This window comes from Falco biarmicus, chromosome 1, assembly GCF_023638135.1.
Source record: "Falco biarmicus isolate bFalBia1 chromosome 1, bFalBia1.pri, whole genome shotgun sequence".
Classification (NCBI taxonomy): domain Eukaryota; kingdom Metazoa; phylum Chordata; class Aves; order Falconiformes; family Falconidae; genus Falco; species Falco biarmicus.
Window position 1 is genome coordinate 14,087,973 of NC_079288.1, and position 21,839 is coordinate 14,109,811.

Here is a 21,839-nt window from a genome sequence, read left to right on the forward strand (position 1 = left end):
GACAGCGGTAACATGTCATACTGTGGAGTCCATCAGAAGGCAAAAAAAGTCCCTTTCTCAAATGCATTTAGGTACCTACAGATGCAAATCAGCATTGTGGTGACTGCCAAAGCACAGAAAGTGCTTAACTGTTCCTGATTTCAGTTTCTTCAAACAAATACTGTGATAAGCTTCAGGTGGTGACAAATGTCTGTGACCAAGTGACTTCTTGTCACGAGAAGTGACCTCTTGCTTAGATAGACTCCACAAGGGGAACAGTGTTTATCCACATGCCCCACCATTCCGTGGAAGGGGTATAATAAGGCTGCGCCACATGGAGCCAGCTGGGTAGACAGGGTGCCACTGGAGGCACCTGCACACAAGTCAGTGGAGAGTTTATGGTGCCCAGCACCTTGAAAGAGCATAGAAGATAAAGGCATGAAAATCAAATCATTCTTAAAGTAGTTTTCTGCTCAGAAAAGCACCTGTTTTTTTTGTGGATAAATACTTTCATCGCTTTTAAAGACAAAAATGTGAATAATTTTCCAGTTCTATAAAGAATATTCATGTTAATAACAAAACTTTTAAATATCCTACACACACCGCTATGCTGGAGGCCAGATCTTCTCACCAGAATTCCCTGGCCAGAATTCTATGATTCTATAACTTCTACCTTGCACCACTTATGAGGTGGGAAATCACCACGGGTGAAGAATTTGACCCTTATGTCCTCACAACACCCTTGTGAGGTAGACAGGTACCATGACCTCTTCTTCAGGAGGGGAAACTGAGGCAAAATGAGGTGAACTGACTTGTGAGAGGCTGCACAGCAAGTCTGAGAGCAGAAGTCAGGTTATGCCCACAGATCTTTCTACTGTATCACACTGCCTTACCTCCTGCCTAACTTCATCTCCAGGGCTGAATAAAAAGCATCCACATATCAGTGACAAAATACATCTAGTCCAACAGCAGTCTTTCTGTAGACTAATTCTGCTTTGGAAATGACATAAACAGGTGCTACAAGACACTTTTCTTACAGGACCTGAATTCCAAAGTACAGAAGACAACTCCCATTGCTGTCAGCCAGCACAAGCCCTAATAGCTGGGCCCCTAAATTTTTACAAGGCCTTCAATTTGAGCTTTTCTCATACCTTATCTCCACTCCAAAATTCCCAGGTTAATTAATACAGCACATCAGGGGCTAATCCAGGAACTTTCACAATAGGTGTGAAGTCCTATAGGCCACTGGTCATTTCCAGGCTGGCACCAACAAAACACTGCTTGGCATGTGAAACCACATCCCGTGGCCAAGAGAGTGAAAGGCGCCTGGCCCTGCCAGTGCCACAGTGCAAGAAACACAAAGCCAGCCATAACTCATTATTGCCCAAGACATCAGCTGAATCATGATCAGCATGGAATTATGTTATCTCAACTCTCAATAAGGGTGTCTAAATGCAGTGAGATTTGGGAGTGAAAACAAGGCAATGAAAAATGTGTTGGATGTTGACTTGGAAGGATTCTACCACGTTTGAGGCCCAACTAAAACATAGCATAACTTCATGTAACATAACATACCCCTTCTTTCACTAGACAAGTGACAACAGGAATTACTCCATACAGCTGCTGACTTGTGAATATAAGTAACAGTTAATGAATTTTCAGTCCCTGCCTGAATGCAGTGTTCAATGCTAATGATTTACAAGTACATACCAGTGATACGATAGTTCAAACCATTTGATACAACAGCCTGCCTTCTCTTTATTTAAAGTTCCACAAATTCTAAATCTTGACCTTGACTGGAGGCACAACGGATCATTTGATCATGCTTATGATCCAGACATAGGATCCTTAGGGTGATGTGTGACTCCCAGAAGGCAGCAAACACCCGACACTGGATCTGAAGTGGTGATGAGACTCTATACAGGGCTTTGGGCAATAGAGAGTAGTATTATTCTCGTTTAACACATGAATTCTTCACTGTTCACTGGTTAGTTGTGCTGTTTGCCCAGGTTGGGAATGTGTCCAGCTCAAACATAGGTCTTCCCCATGTGTTGATGGCCAGTGTAACACAGAAGACTCCAATGATGTTCATCACTATTCCAGATCTAACCTGTGAGGACAAAAGTCCAAACCAACAACAATAACCAAACACCAAAACAGCAAATTGCAGCAAGGCCTACTTGTACATATGCAAGAAAGACACATGGTCAAATAAAACGCAGAAATAGCCATTGTACCCACCGCCCTATGTTCTTGCTTAGGTGGAAATACCAGGGAACACACTGTGCAAAGCCTTCGAACACTCTGCTATATAACTAGTCTTGGAGCTTTAAAGCATGTACAAGTTGCTCTTATTAGTTAAAGAACAACTTCTGCCCCCTTCAAGTCTCCAGTTACAAAACCCATAGTGTTTGGGTGTTCAGCACAGAACCTGGCACTGTGTGGTCTGGCAGGCAATCAGAGGACCAGAGCCTAGGGCAACTGATTGTTACCTTCTGCTTTCAGCTCCAGTGGAAACAAGGCTTCAGCTACACTCGCCAAAGCCCCAGAAGACTGGAAATCACTGACTGCATTTTAACCCTTCAGTGTTTAAGAGATTTATGACTCGTCAGTTTTTAATTTCAATTGGGCTGGGCTGTATGACTGCCAAAACCTTTGAGAAAGGTACTGTTACTTCAGAGATGCAAATCTTTATTGCAGTATTAACACTGCATAAGAAAGGGGCATAGGGTGGTAGTTACAGCCCGTAAAAGCTCCTGGTACTTCAGAAATACTTGGCTGAGAAAATTACTCTCACCACATTTCAGGATAAAGGCAATGGAGAGCTTCAGATAAAAGACCAAGCAATTATCATCTTACCATATCCAAAACACGGATGTGGCCATAGGAAAACACTATTGCATTTGGTGGCGTTGCCACAGGTAGCATGAAGGCAAAGGAAGCACTGAGAGTACCAGGCAACATAACATACAATGGATGGATCTTGACAGATGCAGCCTGCAATAAAATGGAGAGAATATCACACTGGAGCTGTTCCAAAAGAAAAGCATAAAGAGCATTTCCCAGACCATTGAGACACACAGGCTCATTTAGTTTCCTGGTATTATATCACCAGAGTAATTTGCAAGCATTTTATTCTGAAATCCACATGTGTTTAAACATAACTTTGCTCTTGTTTCCTGTCCCACAATACTTAAAAACAATGCTTGATTCTTTATTGTTGTTTGTTTTGCTCTATGGTATAATTTGGAGTTCTGGTCAAATTTATCCAATGATCTTTTCTTTGACCTCAGACCACACTTTTGCCAGGGTAACACAGGGATGTGGTTATAATTACTAGGCATGTGGAATAACACTCTTCAATGTTATATAAACTCTGTGGGACTCAGAATTTCAGTGCTAATTTAAGTCTCTAATAGCTTAGCAGCACCTTCACTGAGATTTTACTTTGATGAAATAGTCTAGAATAAAGTGGTTGTACTTTCCAAATTAAAGAACAAAGTAACTTATTTTTTCCTTTATGCTACAATTTCAATTCTGCTCAGAAAAGGCAGCAAAACTTACCAGGTTTTCCTCCATAACTTTGAAAATTTTTCTGGCTTCCTATGGAAAATGACACATTCCTAATTACCAGGCCTACCACCTTCTGTATTCTAGCATAAAACCATGAAGAAGAAAGAATCATTCAAAGGGATGAATAAAAGTTTTATTTTGGTTTGAGTTTTGCGTGTATATTTTTCCAGTTCTGAGTTGATGGTTCAAATACAAAATGACCAGAAATAACTGATGCTTGTTGATCTGTATTACGAAAGTGATTTGCGCTTCACTTCCTCCAGGGCCAAGGGATGTACAGAAGGTTTGAACTGGTTTCCTTCTCAGTGAGGGTTCCATGGGATAGGCATCCTGAACTAGCTTCTTCCCCCAGAAAGCTGGTTCTCAGGCTTCAGGCATACAGGTAGGGCAGACTGGAGAAAGTTTGTATTCTCACTTTCTGTCTACATATGATGCTACAAACACAGCAGTGAACACTGGCTAAAATCACTAACCATTATGGTATACTGTCAGATGGACTGTTTCATTACTGGCTTTCACATTAACATTGGAGCAACACTCAAGGCAATAAATACGATATTGCTTTGCCACTAGAGACTGTCAGTTAAACTCTGATCTCCCAGTTGATAGGATAACAGCATTGAAGTAATCTTACCATGGATGAAAAGACAGGTAGGAAAAGGGTGGCTGTGGCAACATTACTGGTGCATTCAGTGAAGACAGCTATAATAAGCGAAAGTACTGTAGCAATGGCCCATGGTGGGATTGATCCTAATGGAGTCATTTGATGACCCAGCCAAGCTGAGAGCCCAGAGTTCTGACAAGAAAAAGAAGTGGTTTTCAGTGAGGCTTAGAACCCATAGGTCATGAACAGGGAACTCATGTCATGTGTAACATTCCCACCAAATAATGCTAAATGACTCCTGAATTATATAAGCACCACCTGGGAAAGCACAATGATCTGTCACAAACACTAGAAGAAATTGGTTGCCAACTAGATGTAATACTGAGTCCCACTTTCCTGATTTTTCTGGAACCCAAATGCTTGCTCACACTTGGGTTACAAAAAAAAAATACGTTTTTTTGCTGAACAGAAACAAATATTGCTGAAGCAATTGCAAATACTTAATGTGTTGCTCAGAAGTTTCCTAGAATGTTTTTCTAAGGTTTCTGAAGATACTGATACTGTTATGAATGCTCTCTTGTAGAAACAGGCAGGCAATGATTGAGTCAAACAGCTTTACAAAACCTTTGACTTACTGGCTTCTAAAGCTCTGGAGCTTTAATAATGTAATGCATGGTGTGTGTAGATGAATGTTAGGTCCTAGAGCTTTATTTTGCCTCATGGTTTAAAACCACCTAGCCACAACTTAGACATGATTATGAGTTTTCCAAAAGCATGGCACTCTTGATAGCTAAGGCTTGCTTTGATTTAGATGCAGCTTAGCAGTGATGAAGGAAACAATATGGTTCACCTAAAGATTTCTTCCTGTTTTGGGAATTCAGCTGCCTGAATACAGATTCCTGAACGCAGGATCAAACCATAGGCTTATGGAATGCAGTGTATTGCCGGGCAACAGCCACTGACAAGAAGTTCAAGAAACCCCACTGTACACAATTTTGGAAGATATCTACCCACAATGATTTTCTTCCTCACCACTTCAGTAGTGGTTTGGTTTAAATCTGAAGATACCTATCCTTTAAAAAAACCTCAAATGGTTCTGAAAAGCTTACAAGCGTTATCTGTACTTCTGTTTTTCTAGATAGGGCTAGGATCAGGATGACAACAGAAATAAGGAAGGATGCTTTTCTGGTCTGTCCAGCCAGTAAAGATCCCAAACTACTCTGCAGTCTCCAAGAAGTAAGAGAAATTGAAGACACGTGGTCAGAGCACACAAATTCCTGAAAAAGAGCCACAGACATTCACCTCACCTCCCAGTTTTTGCTAATTTGGATCTGCCTCCAGATCTGAACATCTCTACTGGGTTTGGCTTTGGGTGCATGCCCAGTAATACAGGACTAGATAACAAACCAGGGAAGTTCGCCTTTGACTCAGAGAAAAACAGATGTCAGGACATACTGCGCTTGCATCAGCCAAAGCAAAACCTCCTCCCAGCAGCAGCACAATGCTCCAGGGCATCTTCCTCTGAACCACATTCCAGTCTAGCAGCGGGGCTGATAAAAATGGCTTTTTTATATCTGAAGTGAGAAATGAAAAGCAGAACATGTTTTAGGAGAGTGAAGACATTTTGTCTCCTGTTCTATAAGATACCAGGGAAAGACCCAACAGGCAGATGCATATTACTGAGAAACCTGCACAGGTTAAGTGTAATAACACACATGGGCAGCGACGATGCCCCAGCCCTGCCCAAGAAGCGAGGGAAGTGAGCTACCCATAAAAACTGCGTGCAAATCCAGAATATGTTTCTGCCATGTTAGGTGGAGCTGGCTGACAGTTTCCTGGTGTTAAAATTCCTCTTTTAAATACCTTCTTCAGTCTGTTCAGGGTCAGACATGCTTGGATTCCAGCCTATGAATTTGGGTTTATTAGCTGGAAGGATAAATAGTAGCAGGGCAATGAACACAGCAGGAGCAGAATCAGTAATATACCTAAAGAAGAGAAGAGAATACCGCTTAGAAAATAGACATCTTTCTCCGAGAAGCTGGCTGCCTTCCAACATTGCAGCCACTGCTCTGTCATCCTGTTTGGGGCTTGTACATTAGCAAAATGGGTCATTGGTTCATGACTGAGGTCTCGCAGACCTGCCACAACACAAACACAGTAATAAAAGAAACTAGCTACAAGACACAGTAATAACTAGTCACAGATGACAATGGCTTGTGGAAGCAGGGTTCCTCCTCTGTGGTGAAGCCAATGTTCAACACTTGTGTCTCAAAGAAAGATGTGAAAAGAAATGGCCTGAATGACAGTCCTATCGTGCTTTTTATGTTTTTTAATATGCCACAGGCATTATGCAAAGAAGCATTCAAAACACCAGATCGATTTCCCAGTGAGTTCTAAGCAATTGTTTAGAGGTGATATTACCAAATATTCAAATAACACCGCAAGTGATTTGGGCTCATACAAATAAAATACTAACATGTGTATCAGTGTGACTGAGACCAGCATACAGAATTTTCTCTTCCTTTAGGAGGTTCAGCCTGCTCCATGTCCCAGTCTCCAGCCTTCACTGCAGTACAAACTGTCAAACAATAGATTGATTGGTGATCTCATGCACAAATGACAGGATCAAGCCCAGTAAACATGTGAATTCAGATAAGGCTGGCATGAATGACACCACACTCAAGTGGAATGGGAATCTGATTCACAACCAAGAGGGCACAAGATGAAAAAACCATAAAAAACTTACTTTTCTCCTTCTGGGAAGAGCCTAGTGGCCCAGCCTTTTACAAAGCCTGGGTGTCTGGAAAACCACAACAGAACCAGCAAAAGAAACATCAGGAGGACATTGAATTCAGCGTAAGAGATAGGGCCTAATTTCTTCATTTCTGCCTTCAGTACGTTGTATGCAGCTTTTTCTTTAGCAGTCCTCTCTGTCCCACAGCCCCAACTTTTTTTAAAGCTTTTAGAAAAAGGGAGAAGAAAATACTGTAAGTATTAACATACTAGAGGGATTTAACATGCTTGCCATTCTGAAGCTGTCACTCCTGGGGACAGATGCAGACTACAGCAGAGGCCAGGAACAAAGAAATGACAACAGTGTCGAAGTATTTCATGGGGACATGCTAGTTCTCACAGAAGAATGGGGTCTATGAATGGATGTAAGCCTCTGTCCAATTTGCAACAACCTGGGATGAAAACCTCAGCTTTGAATCAAGGGTAGCAAAACAGATATGCTAACTCTCCTAGGGTTGAAATTCAGATGTGAAATTGAAAAATAAAAAGGCAATTCTGTCTGAACATTAAGAATGTATAAAGCTTTTGCCTTAGTGCAACTCCCATGAACACAAAAGGTTTCCAGACCTCAAAAGTTGTTGTGAAATAGAACTGCTCTCTGCTACTAAATTAGTAACTTGTCAGTGCATTTGTTTTATCCAGTTTTCTCAGCAAGCTGATCTACTTTAGCTGACGGGTTTACACAATATCATGCAATTAAATACTCACTTGAGTCCCATGAAGGAGCACTGTAGCCAAAGCCAAGCTAGTACCAACATCAGAATCATGTTTGGGAATGCAAACCCAAACCAGGAAGCAAAATTCACAACATCGTTATTGTTGGGGTATAACCTGAAAAGAAAAGAAAGATGTTTTCTGTATGAATGCAAAAACATCTAGTAATCTACTCACCCTTTAATATGCGCTAATGACAAATATACATGTAAATCTAGGACAATCATTACAAGTAATCATAGGCAACATCCATAGCCTAACTGAAGTCAATAGGATGGCAGCCTGGATTTCAGAGCAGAACTTAAATGAGCCTGTTTTCCCTGTATTTTACATCAACGCATATAGGAGCTCATGTTGATATTTAGGTCTCAGTAAGAAAAGCACTGCTGAAAGATCTCCCACACGCTCCAGGTACCTTTCATTTCCAACATGCCTGCTCATTTATCCCAAGACAGGATGTTCTTTCTTCCTCCCTGCTCATTCTAATAAGAGAGCAAGAATTATCTTTCCTGAAATTAATAGCTGCACTTCTGCTCACTTCAACAGAAGACAAAGTTGCTAGCTGGCTTAAGAGAATGAAGCCAGTGTTGTAAGAACAGCAATTTTTGTTCTTTCCTGTGTCCACCAATAATGTCTACAGGAAAAATATCAATAGAAAATTTCCAGCTGGGTGTTAAAACCAACAGGTAATGTGGCAGCTGAAGCTGAAGTACTCCCAACAGAAGGAAGCAATGTTGAGGGACTGTTGTGGAGTCTTCACAAATTGCACTGTAGATTAGGTTGTATTTAAATCAGTTCCAAAACTCAGTTTAGCAAAGAGTATTTTGTGAATAACTCCCTCCCTTTACAACAGAATCTGTACAGTTTCCACAGCCACAGCATGGACGAATAATAATATTACAGGAGAGGCTAAGCCATTTTTAGCTCTCTTTGGTGTGCTTACAAGAGTCAACCATACATTCTTCTGATGCTCTTCACTACAGTTCCTCTGCTGATGTGCTGCAGTTCCGTTGAAAAAGAGAAGGCGGAAAAAACAGTATCTCATGATCAGTCAGCTGTCTGCTGATTACCAGCAAGCATATCCAAGTTTCTCGGGAGACCTATAATACCAGCACATTGCTGCCTAAAAAAGGCTGAGTCAGAAAAATGAAGCCAATCCATTTCTCAGTTTATCAGCTGGTTATTGCTTATAGTTTGAAACTGGAACTGTCATCTAAGACTAGTCAGTTGGTCACAGAAACGGTAAGATCGTATAAGTAAAAGAAACAGCAAGAATGACTTACTGATTCATCTGGCCTTTCAATACCATGTTTGGTCCTGTTCCAGTGAGTGTTGCAGTTCCTCCAATGCTGGCAGCGTAGCATACACAAAGCGTCATTCCCTTACATATACGCTTCCTCATTTTCTTTTCCTCAGAAGATCTAGGGTCATCAGGGACTTGTCCATTGCTTATGACTAGGCACAAAGAACATGACTTGCTTCAGGTAAAGTTAGGGAGGCAGAGAGTTCTGGACAGGGTCTGTAGGCTCAGTGCTTCCAGTTTGTGCATGCCATTTATTTTAATTTTAAAAACCCCACAGATATGTCCCTAAATACTTAGAACTCATGTTCACGAGAACCTGAAGAGAGAGGCTGACAATCTGGGTCTACATGATCCAAGGATGCCGTTGTCCATATCAGTGCCACAGAGAGGCTTACCACAAGCCAGATATTGTACTCACTGGAACCATTTCAATACCACAGTAAGAACCCAACTAGCTTTAACGGCTGTGAATATAGGCAGAAAAAAACCCACCCAAAACCAAATTCTTGCCTGACATAACTGTTAAGATCAATATATTACGTTAGTTTAAATCAACCGTGAAATTTTGCTGCTGTGTCCATTGTTCTCTGATGTTAACAGTCTAATCCTGAAGTCTGACTGGACTAATGGAGCAGAATAATGAAATTTGGCAATTACAACCACTCAACAATACCAAAGGGTATTTTTCGCACACATTTATTACCTTCACTACATGTTAAAACGAATTAGCAAAGCCAAGCAGATCCTTCTAAGTGAAAGAAAATCAGCAAAATTATTATTACTAGCCTTAGAGCGCAAGTCTGGTTTTGGGAGTCAAGAATCACCATTAAAAAGAACATTTGCGAAAATGAAAACTCACCTTTAGTACAACTGTTCAGAAGCTAGAAATGAACAACCTCACAGAGCATTCTGTGACTAAATGGCATTCTTTTGGGCTTGCACATCTTACATGAAGATGGTGTCTGAGCTTTGCACAGTCATAATGCATTCTCCCTTCACAAGTGAGGTAAGAAATGAAACAACCAAAAAGCAGAGATCATGGTTGTATCTAAACTATGCCCCCAAGGTCCAAACAAATATGGCAGTTATGAGTGAATCTCATAACAGAGCAGTGTCTGGCACACATAAACACCCCTCTTCTACTCTGTGTCTTCCATGGGCATGTAAGCCAGAAAATGAGCATGGTGTGTCCCAGGCAGATGGCTTGAAGTGTATGCACTACCAACTAGTATGCACTACCAACATTTGCACCCATTCTTGCACACAGTCACACAGGGAATCATGGCAGATTAACATTCTAAATCAGTGAAATCACATCTCCATGAAAATCCCTAAGACAATCCTTCCCCCTCTGAAAGAGAAAGGCACCACAGATTTGATGGTATTTGATAACACAGCCCGCTGTAACAGCACAGCAGAGCAGTGGAATCAGAGGGACTGAGTTTGTGCACATGGTTCAAATTAAGCGAAACCTACTGCAGAACCACAGCACTGACAGAAAGACCTCGTAGAGTCAAGCATCAGGGTAAGATCACACTTGAAAGTGTTCCAAAGAGTAGTTTGTCTACTCTGAGTCAAATGACACCAGCTCCTCTGTTCCATGTAGCTTTTAAAGTATTCCTCTTTCTTCTCCCCACCTCCACATAAAATCTGGTCACTAAAAAGATATTTATTACTCCAGAACCAAAATAGGTTGCATTTGCAGAAAATTTTTCAAACATTCCTACATGGCTTAGAAGCTGAATCCCCACTGATAATCACAAGATTTAGAAAGTGGGATGCTGGGGGCATGGATAATATTTCCCACAGGATATGCTTTTCACTTCCCTGAGCAGGCAGTTAAGTCTAGGGAAACTATGGGAGGATGACCCCAGCTTGAAGGAAGGATCATAAGAATCAGCATAGGACCTAGCACTAAACATAACAAAATGGCAGCCACCAAAATTGGAAGCCATTTTGTAAAACCTAAATGTCGTGCATTTAAGAATTTTCAGTCAGGTTACCATCCTCTTTCCTTGGAAAAGGTACAGAGAACTCCTTGTAGGTCAGGGAGCTCTGAGTGCAGCAAGTTCAGTAGAACCAACTCACTGCTGAGTAGGCACTTACCATGTACTGAAGTGGGATCTGATGCATTCTTTTCCTCCAGCTCAATCACTGTATTTGTTTGCCCAGTTGCTTGTTCCATCATGGTCACATCATACTCTGTGTTGTCCATTTGATCCAGGACAGCCTGGACAATGGGAACCATCATAGCAGTGGTGGCTGTGTTACTTATCCACATGGACAGGAAAGCAGTAACTATCATAAATCCCAGCATGAGGCTGAAAAGAGAGAAACAGGCAGCAGAGAAAGGAGGAAAGAAAACAGATGCTGCTAGGCTTTGCAGTGACTGTAAGAGTAGAGCCCAGACAGGGATGTGTAGTGTCCAGCAATACAAAGCAGGGCCAGATTCCCTTCTAGGACAGCTCTGCCACCTTCACTGGAGGAATCCTAGAAAGCCATTTAGCTCCTCAGTCTGCATGATTAATTCTGTCATCATTTTTTCCCCGGAGGAAAGCATCTAGAATTTAGCCAGATGCTGGTTTTGGTTAAAGGACAAATAAACTGTTCCTGCTTCCAGACTTCACCTCTGGAAACTCTGTACAACTGCAGCTAAAGAGGTTCTTGAAGGTTCCCTTCTCTGCTCACAAACACCATCCCTAGACCTCTGCTAAATTGACAGAGGCAAGGAAGAAGTAATGTAATAGTCTTACAGTGCAGGTTTCACCCCAAGAATCAGCAGGACCCTCAGCGCAATCCTTTTGTGAAGGTTCCACTGTTCAACAGAAATTGCAACAATCAACCCTCCAACGAAGAGCATGTTTGTATCATTTAGGTACTGCAAGCACACCTGAAAGACAGAGGAGGTAGGTCAGGGGCCCAAATTCTTCTTGCTAGCTTCTCTTGTACATTTGCTTTCCATCTTCTCAAAGCCATTTACTGCACCAGGCCCCATCCCAACACTGGCAGAAGGGGCAGTTGTAGCCTCAGAGCTACCTCCAGTTTCCTGAAGCCTTGATTCCCTGTTTAAGTGCTGAACTGTCTAGTGTAGGGGCTTATTGTGCATCATGAACCTTCTTTTTGGATCGTCAGGAGTAAATAAAGTACAAAATGTCAGCAGTTTCCTAAAACTGCTAAATTATTAGGGGCTGAAAGTATTGTGTTGGTACTAGAAATGCTGAGCTCCAAAATTAATTTCTCAGCACCTTTAGCAACCATACCTGCCCTTACCAGGTTGTTGGCCAGTAGTGAACCTGGACTGCAGTACCTAAATACAGCCTCTCTCCCTTGGACTAAAGTACTAGCACAAACAGCCAGAATGAGCTTTGGAGTGGACACAGTGTACTTGCTGGCATCGTGCTGTCTAACCCTGTCAGAAGTTTGTCCCGTGCATTTTGAAATCTCCCAGAGGATTTGTCAGCACCGTATTCTCATTGGACGGGTTATGAACACTCAAGCTGCTGGCACTAGTAGGATGCTCTCCAGCAGGACCCACGCCCAGAACCAGACCTTCCCTTCTACCACCTCAAGCCCACACCCTTAACATTTTGGCCAAATGTATATTAGTTCAACATCTTTCCATACAGGAACCCTGAATATTGCTCAACCTGTTCAAAAACAGCACCACAGAACCGGAGAGCTTTCGTATCAGACTTGTTTGCTAAATACTGACAGGGGATGAGAGCAATGGACATCCCTGTATCAGATCTGGATTGAGCAAGGTCCTTACTGATTTAGAGCTCTGAACTCCAAGCAGTGGGAAAAATACCACAGGCATGAGGGAGGTAACAGCCAGTGGGATCACTTCGGTGCACCAGTACACAGCCATGATGATGATGATATATGCACACTTGGCCTCCTGCAATGTAATGGAAGACACATTTAAGCACAGAAAACTATTCTTAAAGATAAGAAACACATTTGAAGCTCTTATAAGGGGCCCAAACACTCCATTGTATGTAGGTTAACTGTTATGCTGAAATAGGTAGCAGAGACGTGAGGATTTTAAACTTGTACTTTTAAACCTTGCTCTGAAGTCACTTGCATAAAAAGATCTTTTTGACCACAGTGTTTGGTCTGATGCACCCACACAAAATTTAGGGTGTGAGAAAAGCAAACCTTCCACAACTACAATGTACACAGCTTGCAGTGTGCAATTACCCCTTGGCAGTTGAGGTAAGCAGATTTCACATCTAGGAGCCGAGAAGTTTTAATGGTGTTTGTAGATTTGGGCACTTCTATTTTGAGTTAATGATTTTTAAATGGATGGCCAAATTTCCCAGTGTGGATAATTAACTTGTCTAAAATTCACAGATCTTCAAGGTGTGTCTAGTAACACACCTGAGCTCAGAAACTGTATCACTGAATAATTTAAGTGTTCTTAGCTTTTTTAAGTAAGTCTGAAAGCAAAACTTTTACCTTTTTTTTTTCTAATGTGACTAAGCACATTAAGAGATATTTAATTACTTTCCCAAATCATACTGTGCTTACCTACTAAGGGGATTCCCTAGATTAAAGATGTTGTAAACTGTGTTTTTATGCTGTTGATCAGGTATTTCTGTAACCTAGCCTTTCATCGTTTGTACTTTCAAAGTTGTTAGGAGAAGCAAGCATTCATTAGCCAACAGTAAACAGTGTTTTAGAACTTAAGTCAGTGTTCTGTAGTTCAGAATTTGCTCATATTTAGAGTAGGTGTTCATAGGAGTTTATTCTAATACAACAAATGGGACTTTATTGCAAAAATAAATGGTGTTACAGTGACATTTAAAAATTGCTGTAAGGCAATATTTATAAATAGGGGTGTGTTTTCCTTCACTTTGTTGGGAAGTTTAAGAATCAGAAAACAACTTTGTAAGTAATTTGAATTTTTTTTCTTCAGTTTTTGAGGAGATTAACTACAGCACAAGGTTTGAAAAAATATTTCTTCAGAGACTAAAAGATATCAGAAAGATCCTATTTAAGTTTCTTCCTTTAATAAATATGAGGTGAGCTCATGATACAATTTATGCTGTACCACAGTAACTAAGTGCTAGAACTGACTGTGGTTAATCTGTTGCCAGTATGAAAGACACAAAAACAACCCTAAGTGAATAAAATTCACAATACGGAAGAAACACTGGTTTTGTACAGTGGAGAGTAAATAATTTATGTGAAGTTCAAAAATACAACCATGCTTATAAATTAACTCCAACAACCACAGCCAATTCAAACAAGCAAAGATCTGGAAATAAATATATATCTGTATCTCAATCTACATATATATCTATCTGTGATTTATGGGAGTAGTCACAGAATGTTTCTTTGGTGTCTTTGTACAGTTGACAGGAAACACAGTGATCTGCCTTCTCACTGAGAGCTGTAAAAGCAGTCACTTTTGTGACTCTCCGATTGTGAAATACTGTAATTTCCCTGATCAGATTGATGACACAATATTCCTACAAATTCCTGGAAAACTGAAGACATACTTGGGGGTTTTTTTAGGCAAATTATCTTTTCTAGTATTGATCAAAGTAGTGCCAGGAATTCTTCCTTCTGTAAAAGTACCGGCATTCAACTGAAAGTAACTCCTGTTACTTAGGTAAACAGAATGGGTAGCAATTTTCTTTATAAATATGCATGACATTTGCCTGTACTTTAAAATACACTGAGCAATACAGGTCACTCAGAAGAAAGACTGTTTTAGGCATTAGAATGGCCTCCAAAGCTCTAGCAGGCTAAAATACTGTAAACTGAGCTTTCACATTTTGCCAAGAAGACTACAAGATATCAAAGACCAAACTCTTCACCAGGTTCCAATTGTATGCTGGTATAACTCCACTGAAAGCAAAGGAGTTCTGCCATTGCCATTATTGGAGTAAGATGGGTGTGAACTGGAGGATACTGCATTTGAAACCCTGTTACGATCACTGCATAACACAGAATGCATGGCTTCCAATGCACCACTGATGAAGAATGCCACTCAGCAACGCTCCTTGAAGTACCTCAGAGGCTCAGCAGCAGAGTGAGCTGGAGAGTCCAGAAGTCCTGTCTTTCAGTCCACTGCCATCATTACTAGATAATGCAACATACAATTCTAAATGTGCAGGCCAGTTATGCATATATTTATTTGGCCCCAAAAGAATTGCATCTGATTTGCAAGATGGGTTGGGTCTGTGGGAGCCCCATGTCCTGGCAGTGGCACAACCCTGAGGATGAAGAGAGATCGGCACAGAGCTCCTCCTGCAAGTTCAGCTGCCTAGTGCCAGTGCCTGAAGATCATTTGGGAGTGAAACCTGCAACACACGCTCCCGAGATCTGGGACCGAGCAGCTAGCTGAGCTGCGCAGAAACGCCTCGGGGAAGAGGTGGCAGGAAGGGTCTGCTTCAGCCCACTGTGGGGAAGCAGAACGGCCCTGGCAAGGATCAGCACGGCTTGCTCAGGTGGCAGCGGAGATGCTGTGGCGAGGGCAGCCTGGCCGGCCCGCGCTGCACGGGGTGCCCGGGGCACGGCCCCGCACGAGGCAGGCAAGCAGGCTGGGTGCCCGGCCAGCCTGGACAAGGCCCGGCGTGGGTGGCTGGCACAGCGGCTCTTGGGCAGCAGGGCCCAGACCTGGGGGGCGGGGGGTGGGCTCCAGTGGGGTGGGCTCCTGCGGGGTGTTAGGGATCGGACCTGGGGGCTCTATTCCCCACGTGGGCCCTGCAGGCACTTACCCGCGTCGGCACAGCGACCGGCAGCGGCAGCAGCAGCAGCGGCGTGAGGAAGAGGATGGCGAAGGACCGGTACCTCAGCAGGGGCCGCAAGCAGGTCGGGGCCATCTTCTGTGGGGATATACGGTCAGGGCGCCAGCAGGAGCTGCGGCCGCCGCTGCCGCCTTAAGTACGGGGCGGCGGGGCCGCGGCGGGAGGGACATGGCGGGGGGCGACACGACCCGCCCGCGCCCTGACGGGACACCGGGCTCGCGCCCGCCCTGACGGGGCCGTCCGCTCCCGCCCTGAGAGGACACCGGGCTCGCGCCCGCCCTGACGGGGCCCGGGCCGCCGGGTAGCGGTGCAGACACGGACCAGGGGCGAGCGAGTCTCCGGGGGGCCGCCGGCCTGGCGCCAGCCCAGCGCCCCTGCCCTGCGCCCAGCCGTGCCACGTCCCTCCCCACGGGCGGCCGGCGGCGGCCCGGGAGGACATGGTGCCCGCAGCCCCGCCCCGCCCCCCGGGAGATTTCCTCAGCCTGATCCAGACCAAGTCGGAATCGCCGGGCCGGTCCATCGTACGGGCGCTAGGACTTTCCCCACTCCTTACGTCCACCTCTGTGCCCAGGACCCTCCATGAACAAGGAAGGCTGCTTTTAATGGCTATGTATCAAGCTATCACACCAGTTCTGAGGATGCTTTAAGCAAAGTGTCCCTGCTCATAGTGCCTGCAGAAAGTTGCCAGTAAACACGGGTTCTCATAGTGTGTATTTTATGCAGGGACCAAAGTGCTGACACCGGCTTCTCTCCGGTACTGGACTTTGGGGAGGTGCTGACGATGCCAAGGGAGGATCACCTCTTACTCGTGTATGCAGTGGTGAGGAAGGGCTGAGCTCCTTTAGGGAGACGCAGAGTTAAAACCACAGCAGGGGTCTCCCCAAACAAAGGTCTGTGCAGGCATGCATGGCTGTGTTCTACTGCCTATTATTTTGTGAGGAATTGTGTGTCTGCAATCCGGGTTAAAAATAACCCAGAAAGGTTAACTTGAAAGGTGATTTTTAATGTTGTTCACCTCAGTGATCTGATCTGCAGTGTAGCCACTGAATCAGAAGTGATGGCACTACTGAAAGGGCGGCGAGCACTATCAAGATGGCAGAAGGGAACAGCTGGAGGGACTGGAAACTAGGCTGAAGACAGAATTTTTGATATTTTATGTTCTGCTTCTGGGATGTCAACAGCCACCTGAAATGTGGGGCAGCATAAATTATATCTTGACAATTTGATCCTGCAGTCTCTTAGTACAGCCTTACCAAGCAGTCATTCACAGAAGTAAAGAATTTTAGATTCCACAGCAAGTAATGAGGGAGCTCTGACTACAGCTTGCACTATTTGTCCTCTGCTGACCAGGGGAACTTGAGTGACAGAAGTTCAAAACAAGACACTGCAATGTTACTGTTCTGTTTGTAAAAGCAATGAATGTCCACTAAGGAAAATAGTAGCCAACCGGATCTGGAAAAATTCCCAATCTTCAAACCTTTAGCAGCAGTCCCTCTGGGTAACTTACCAACACAGGGGAAACTTCACACCCGTGCAAAGCCTAGCAGAAAGTGGGGAATTGGCCAAAACTTGCATTCCTGTGGCTAGTCTCCAACAAAAAAATGGTCCCTAGTCAACAAAGAAAAAGGACTACAAATGCTTAAATAAGAAATTGCAAAGAGTTAACTCTAGAGGAGTTGTACTAAGGTTCACTTTGATAGACTAGTGCAAATATCATTTGCTGTCTTCTTGTTTAAATGAGATGCAGCACAGAAAAAATAAAGAACGTGTGTTGATACCTTTAGATGGACTAATCTGAAAAGAGACTTGCTTGTACCTGGGAATGAGATCAGGGACTCCTGTGGGCAATTCAATTAGCCAGTCCATGCCTCAGTGCCCTCTTTTGTCAAATACAGAGAAGAGAATCATTATTTCCTTATTGTGCAGAATTATTGCAAACTTGCCTTCAGTGTGCCATGCAAAGTACACTCTATGATATGGAACAAAACAAAAAAAGAATCAAAGAAAAGAAGCATCTGAATAATAAGAAATCAGACTGAAAAATAGTGGAGTACCCTCTTCTGCTGTTCATATAGCAACTGTCAAGCAGAAGGATGTACCTTTGGGAGGAGAAGGGGAGACGTGGGAAACACAGTGTTCCCCAGGGTTCTTTGAGACAGCTGACTTGGGACAGGGACAAGAAGACGGTGCAAGACTCCCAACAGATTATGGAGCAGGAAGGAAGGAGCAAAGGAGGAAAACAGGGATATGTCAGTCAAGATCAGGAAGTACCTGACCCTTAAAAATAAATAGCTACCTCCCAGTTCTTCTGGTGGTGTTGCCTAGTCAGTACCTGTTCAATGAGAGAAGGAGATCTAGGAACAACACTGGGCCCAGATTTGAAAGAAAGCATGTCTAAATCTCCTTCTGAGACCCAGGTCCCAAACTAAGTCACTGTAATCTTTTCATGAATCAAGACCAGCACTGATAAACTGAGTTTAGAAACCTAAATTTAAAGGCATTCCCAGCACTTTGACTAAGCAAAAGCTGGGAAAAATCTTAAACATGACCATGGAAATAAGCAACTTTATTTTTTTACTTTTTTTTTTTTTTCCCAAAAGTAGACTCCTTTTCTAGAGGTTTGCTTCAGGAGGAGAGCAGGTTGGTTTGTTGGAGTGAAATATTTGTTCATGAAAAATGTCTGTGCTGACTGCTGAGAATAAATCGAATTAGTGCCAACTACAGTTCCTGTGGAAGTCTCCTAGGAATTCAGCTAAACTCAAGTAAAGCAGCTGGCTGTTGCAGAGCAGCAAGGTCAAAATCCTGCACTGAACTGAACCTGTAATCTTGAAAGGTAAATTCTGACCTTGTTTTACCCCCTTGCTGAAGCCATCCTGCCACTGCACACTTAATGTTTAAGGTATCTCCATCACTATTTTATAAACCATTGGAGGTTTATATGTGTCAATTTATGCTCTACTCTAAGAACCAGGAGGCTGAGAAGTTGACTGAATCCAGACGTTAGAACCGTATATTCATATATCATCACAAACAACACTAACCTGGGCAGGAAGACGAATACTGAGGGACGACAAGACAGAAGTCACCTACATTCTGTGATTCTGTGATTCAGCTAAAGGGGTGGGAAAGCTGTGCAATGCATAGTCAAGATGCAGGAAGGGCAGAGCGTGACTAGGTGACATGGGGGAAGAGAGCAGTTTACAATGCAGGCCAAAGCTGGGTACTGCTCTCCAAGGGATCAGCATGCACCAACAGAGAGAAGCACAGAGAACCATGTTCGATTTGGCAAGCCTTCCAGCTGTTCCCTGTCTCCCTCAGTCTATGCTTACAACTCAGATATATTTGGCACTGGCTGGATACGAGAGTGCTAAAGGAATGGCATCTCTTTCACATAATTTGCCCATGAGCTTCCTCTTCACTGTGCCAAGGAGAAGGCGGACAAAGCTTTGGCTGCCTGCTTTACAGAACTAGTCTGACAGCCAGGCAAAAGGAAGCTGCAGAGAGTCCATCGTGCTTGCAAAACCTCCAGCAGGAGCAGTTTTAGATGGTTCAAAGAGAGCATTCAAACAAAACCTCCCACAGCCTGAAATTCAGCTCATGCTAATTAAGCACTAACTGCAGGCCTTCAAGAAAAAAGAATCCTTTCCTCCAGTAAGTACTGCTCGGAACATAGCAGAGACCAGAGCAGTATTTACAAACATGTATGTGAGATGTGTGGTTTCTCAGTCTTTCACTACTGCTTTAAAGACAGTAGATAAAATTAGCTTTTGGTTGCAGATGCCATTTAGAAGTGGGAGACTATAGCAGCCTTTGGGCTAAATTTTGATACCCTAATGGTGAATTAATATGTTTCTCTTACTCTTCTTGGTACTAAGTTTCAAATCAGTTTACAAAGGAACTCACATCTTTGTGTTAAAAAAGAGACTTAGGCATGGGTGGTGACATGAGGTGGAACCAGGACTCTTGTATCTGAATCCCTTTCCCTAAACACCACTGCTCCCATTTGCTGCTGTGCTACCTTAATAAACACAGGTATTTTAAAGCATATCAAGAACCAAGGGTATGATGCAGTAATAGAGCTGAGCCTATCTCATGGCTCATTGCCACTGACCTGCCCTGGCTTTCTTGCCATTTCTCTTCTGGTGGCTCTGGGGCTTACTGGAGTTTAACATGACAACGAAAGCAGAACATTTTTTTGCTGAGCTAGTGAGCTGAACAATGAAGTGTTGCACCTGAGTCAGCTCAGGAGACTGGGCCACTTATGGCTGGGAACAGGAACAGCTGGGACAGGAACAGCTGCACCTTTCAAGACAGCACATTCATAGATGAGCTTGGCAGCATTGTCAAAGCACACACAGCATCTTGCAATCTTCCCTTTTGTACTTCAGATACAAGATTCAATGATACAAACTATCATAAAGAGTTCCACTCAGAAGTGGGACTCTGCTGAAGACTGGTTAACAAAGGCTGACCTGCATTGTTTGGGTTTGAAGAAAGGGACTAAAAATCAAGTCCTCTTGGAAGGTAGGAATCCCAGGGTCATCAGTCCAGGTGGAAAAATTGGAAAATAAAAGATTTTAATACAGTTTAGGTCGTTCCCAGGAAGCTGCTTTTCTGATATATCTTATTCATTACAAGGCAATTATCCCAGTTACTCCTGTTATTGCTGGATAGGGATGGTCTGTGGCAAGGAGGCTTTACAGGTAGCACTTGATTCCTTTAATTACAGATATACGTATTTTCAGCCTCTAATTCAAATGCTGTCCAAGCACACAAGTACAGTTTGCCTGTTGTAAAGCAGTCTATTTGACCTAGATAACTGCTATTTCCTCTCAAGACAAAATCTCTCCTCACATTACATTTTAAGTTCTTTCATGTTGCAGGCTCCATCCAACACCCAGAGCTACAAAAGTTAGAACAAAATTATATTAAACAAGGACTCTTAAGACCTATCATACTTGACACTGAGAAACAAAAGTATAAACTGACCCTGAGACATTCTAGGACTTAGCAGAAAAAGAAGTGTCTTCTACTCAGGCCATTGAAATTAATATTTAAAAAATAACCAGCTCAGAACTTACCTCTATGTGATGCTTGACTTAAAGAGATGCCTGGAAGAGGTCTTGTGTAATAATGTTATGCACTGGAAAGTTTACACAGAATTTAAATGGAAAGAGTTATTACCAGCATTCAGAGAAAATCACTGTTTCATTACTTTCTGTTTTCCCTCCAATCAGTACTTCCAGCCACTGCCAGTCTACTGTGTTGCTTTAGGAGTATCTTTCAACTAAGTTCCCAGTGGAGCATCTGATATTTTTCCAAGAAAAGCTTTTGAGATTCTGAACGAACAGTCCTTTCAGTACAATCCCTGTGCCCAACAACTTTCCGCATAAAAGCCCTCATTATGAATTTTGAGTCAGTGGGGTTTTCTCAGTCAGTGTGTATTGCTGATCAGGCTTTCTTGACCTAGAATTGGTATTTTCCGTATAGTTTGCATGAAGCCCTAAAGCATATTCAAATGCTGTGCAGGCTAATGACCACAAAAGAAAAAAAAACTCAAAGAAAATCACATTTAAAATTTTGATTCAGAATTGGCAACTCTGTAACTTCTCCCTTAGCTGCCATCTCATTAACATATTTGTTCAAAAGCCTTTTCTCTGCTTGATTACATAATTTGTGTTACAAAATCCAGATAAACACTCATTATTCCCAGGTCTAAATAATGGCTTATTGGGCTTCCTTCTTCTACTTCTTTTATTTTACCCAGAGAAAAATGGGGAACAGAAGAGGCCTGTTTGGATGGGAAATGAACCACAGCAATTTCTGAGTAACATCTGGGACATCTGTTGTGTGTGGCATTACAATACATTATGCAAATCCTAGTGAATGATTCTTCGCAATACTTCTGCAAAGTAGAAGAGTTAGTATTTTTGTCCCCATTTTACAGACTAAGAAGGTCAGTTCATATTTTCTGCATCGCCTGTATCTCATTGTTCCACACTGGGCAGGGTCTATGATATCAGAGGAGAGCCGCTTCAGTCATAGTGCTGTAAAGGATCAGTTGTAGTAGCAGGTACAAGAAGTGCTAGGCCTTCCATCAGAAAATTATGAAGAT

At 42.8% G+C, this 21,839-nt stretch overlaps 1 protein-coding gene across 2 annotated transcripts; it reads right to left on the reverse strand.

Annotated features, from left to right (window-relative positions):
• Nucleotides 1-1,712: 1,712 nt before the first annotated feature.
• SLC13A5 (solute carrier family 13 member 5) lies at nt 1,713-21,042 on the reverse strand. Of its 2 annotated transcripts, XM_056338209.1 has the most exons (13): nt 20,806-21,042; nt 15,695-15,802; nt 12,736-12,864; nt 11,720-11,856; nt 11,073-11,287; nt 8,947-9,118; nt 7,658-7,780; nt 6,903-7,115; nt 6,020-6,141; nt 5,612-5,730; nt 4,187-4,348; nt 2,839-2,976; nt 1,713-2,089 (listed from the first exon to the last, which is right to left on the reverse strand). In XM_056338209.1, the coding sequence occupies exons 2-13, from the start codon at nt 15,797-15,799 to the stop codon at nt 1,961-1,963; spliced, it is 1,764 nt and encodes a 587-aa protein (XP_056194184.1). In that variant the 5' UTR covers nt 15,800-15,802; nt 20,806-21,042; the 3' UTR covers nt 1,713-1,960. The 2 variants fall into 2 exon arrangements, with proteins under 2 accessions (XP_056194184.1, XP_056194193.1); XM_056338218.1 differs by lacking the exon at nt 15,695-15,802 and having other exon boundaries at nt 20,806-21,041.
• Between the last annotated feature and the right edge of the window lie 797 nt (nt 21,043-21,839).

Bases quoted from the DNA above. Each gene is read 5' to 3' on its own strand.
- SLC13A5 (XM_056338209.1), bottom strand. From the start codon at position 15,799: ATGGCCCCGACCTGCTTGCGGCCCCTGCTGAGGTACCGGTCCTTCGCC. The intron at 11,857-12,735 runs GTAAGGACCTTG...TCTGTCTTTCAG, and splicing joins GAGTTCAGAGCTCTAAATCA to GTGTGCTTGCAGTACCTAAA. The intron at 9,119-11,072 runs GTAAGTGCCTAC...CTTTGTGCCTAG, and splicing joins AGATCCCACTTCAGTACATG to TCATAAGCAATGGACAAGTC.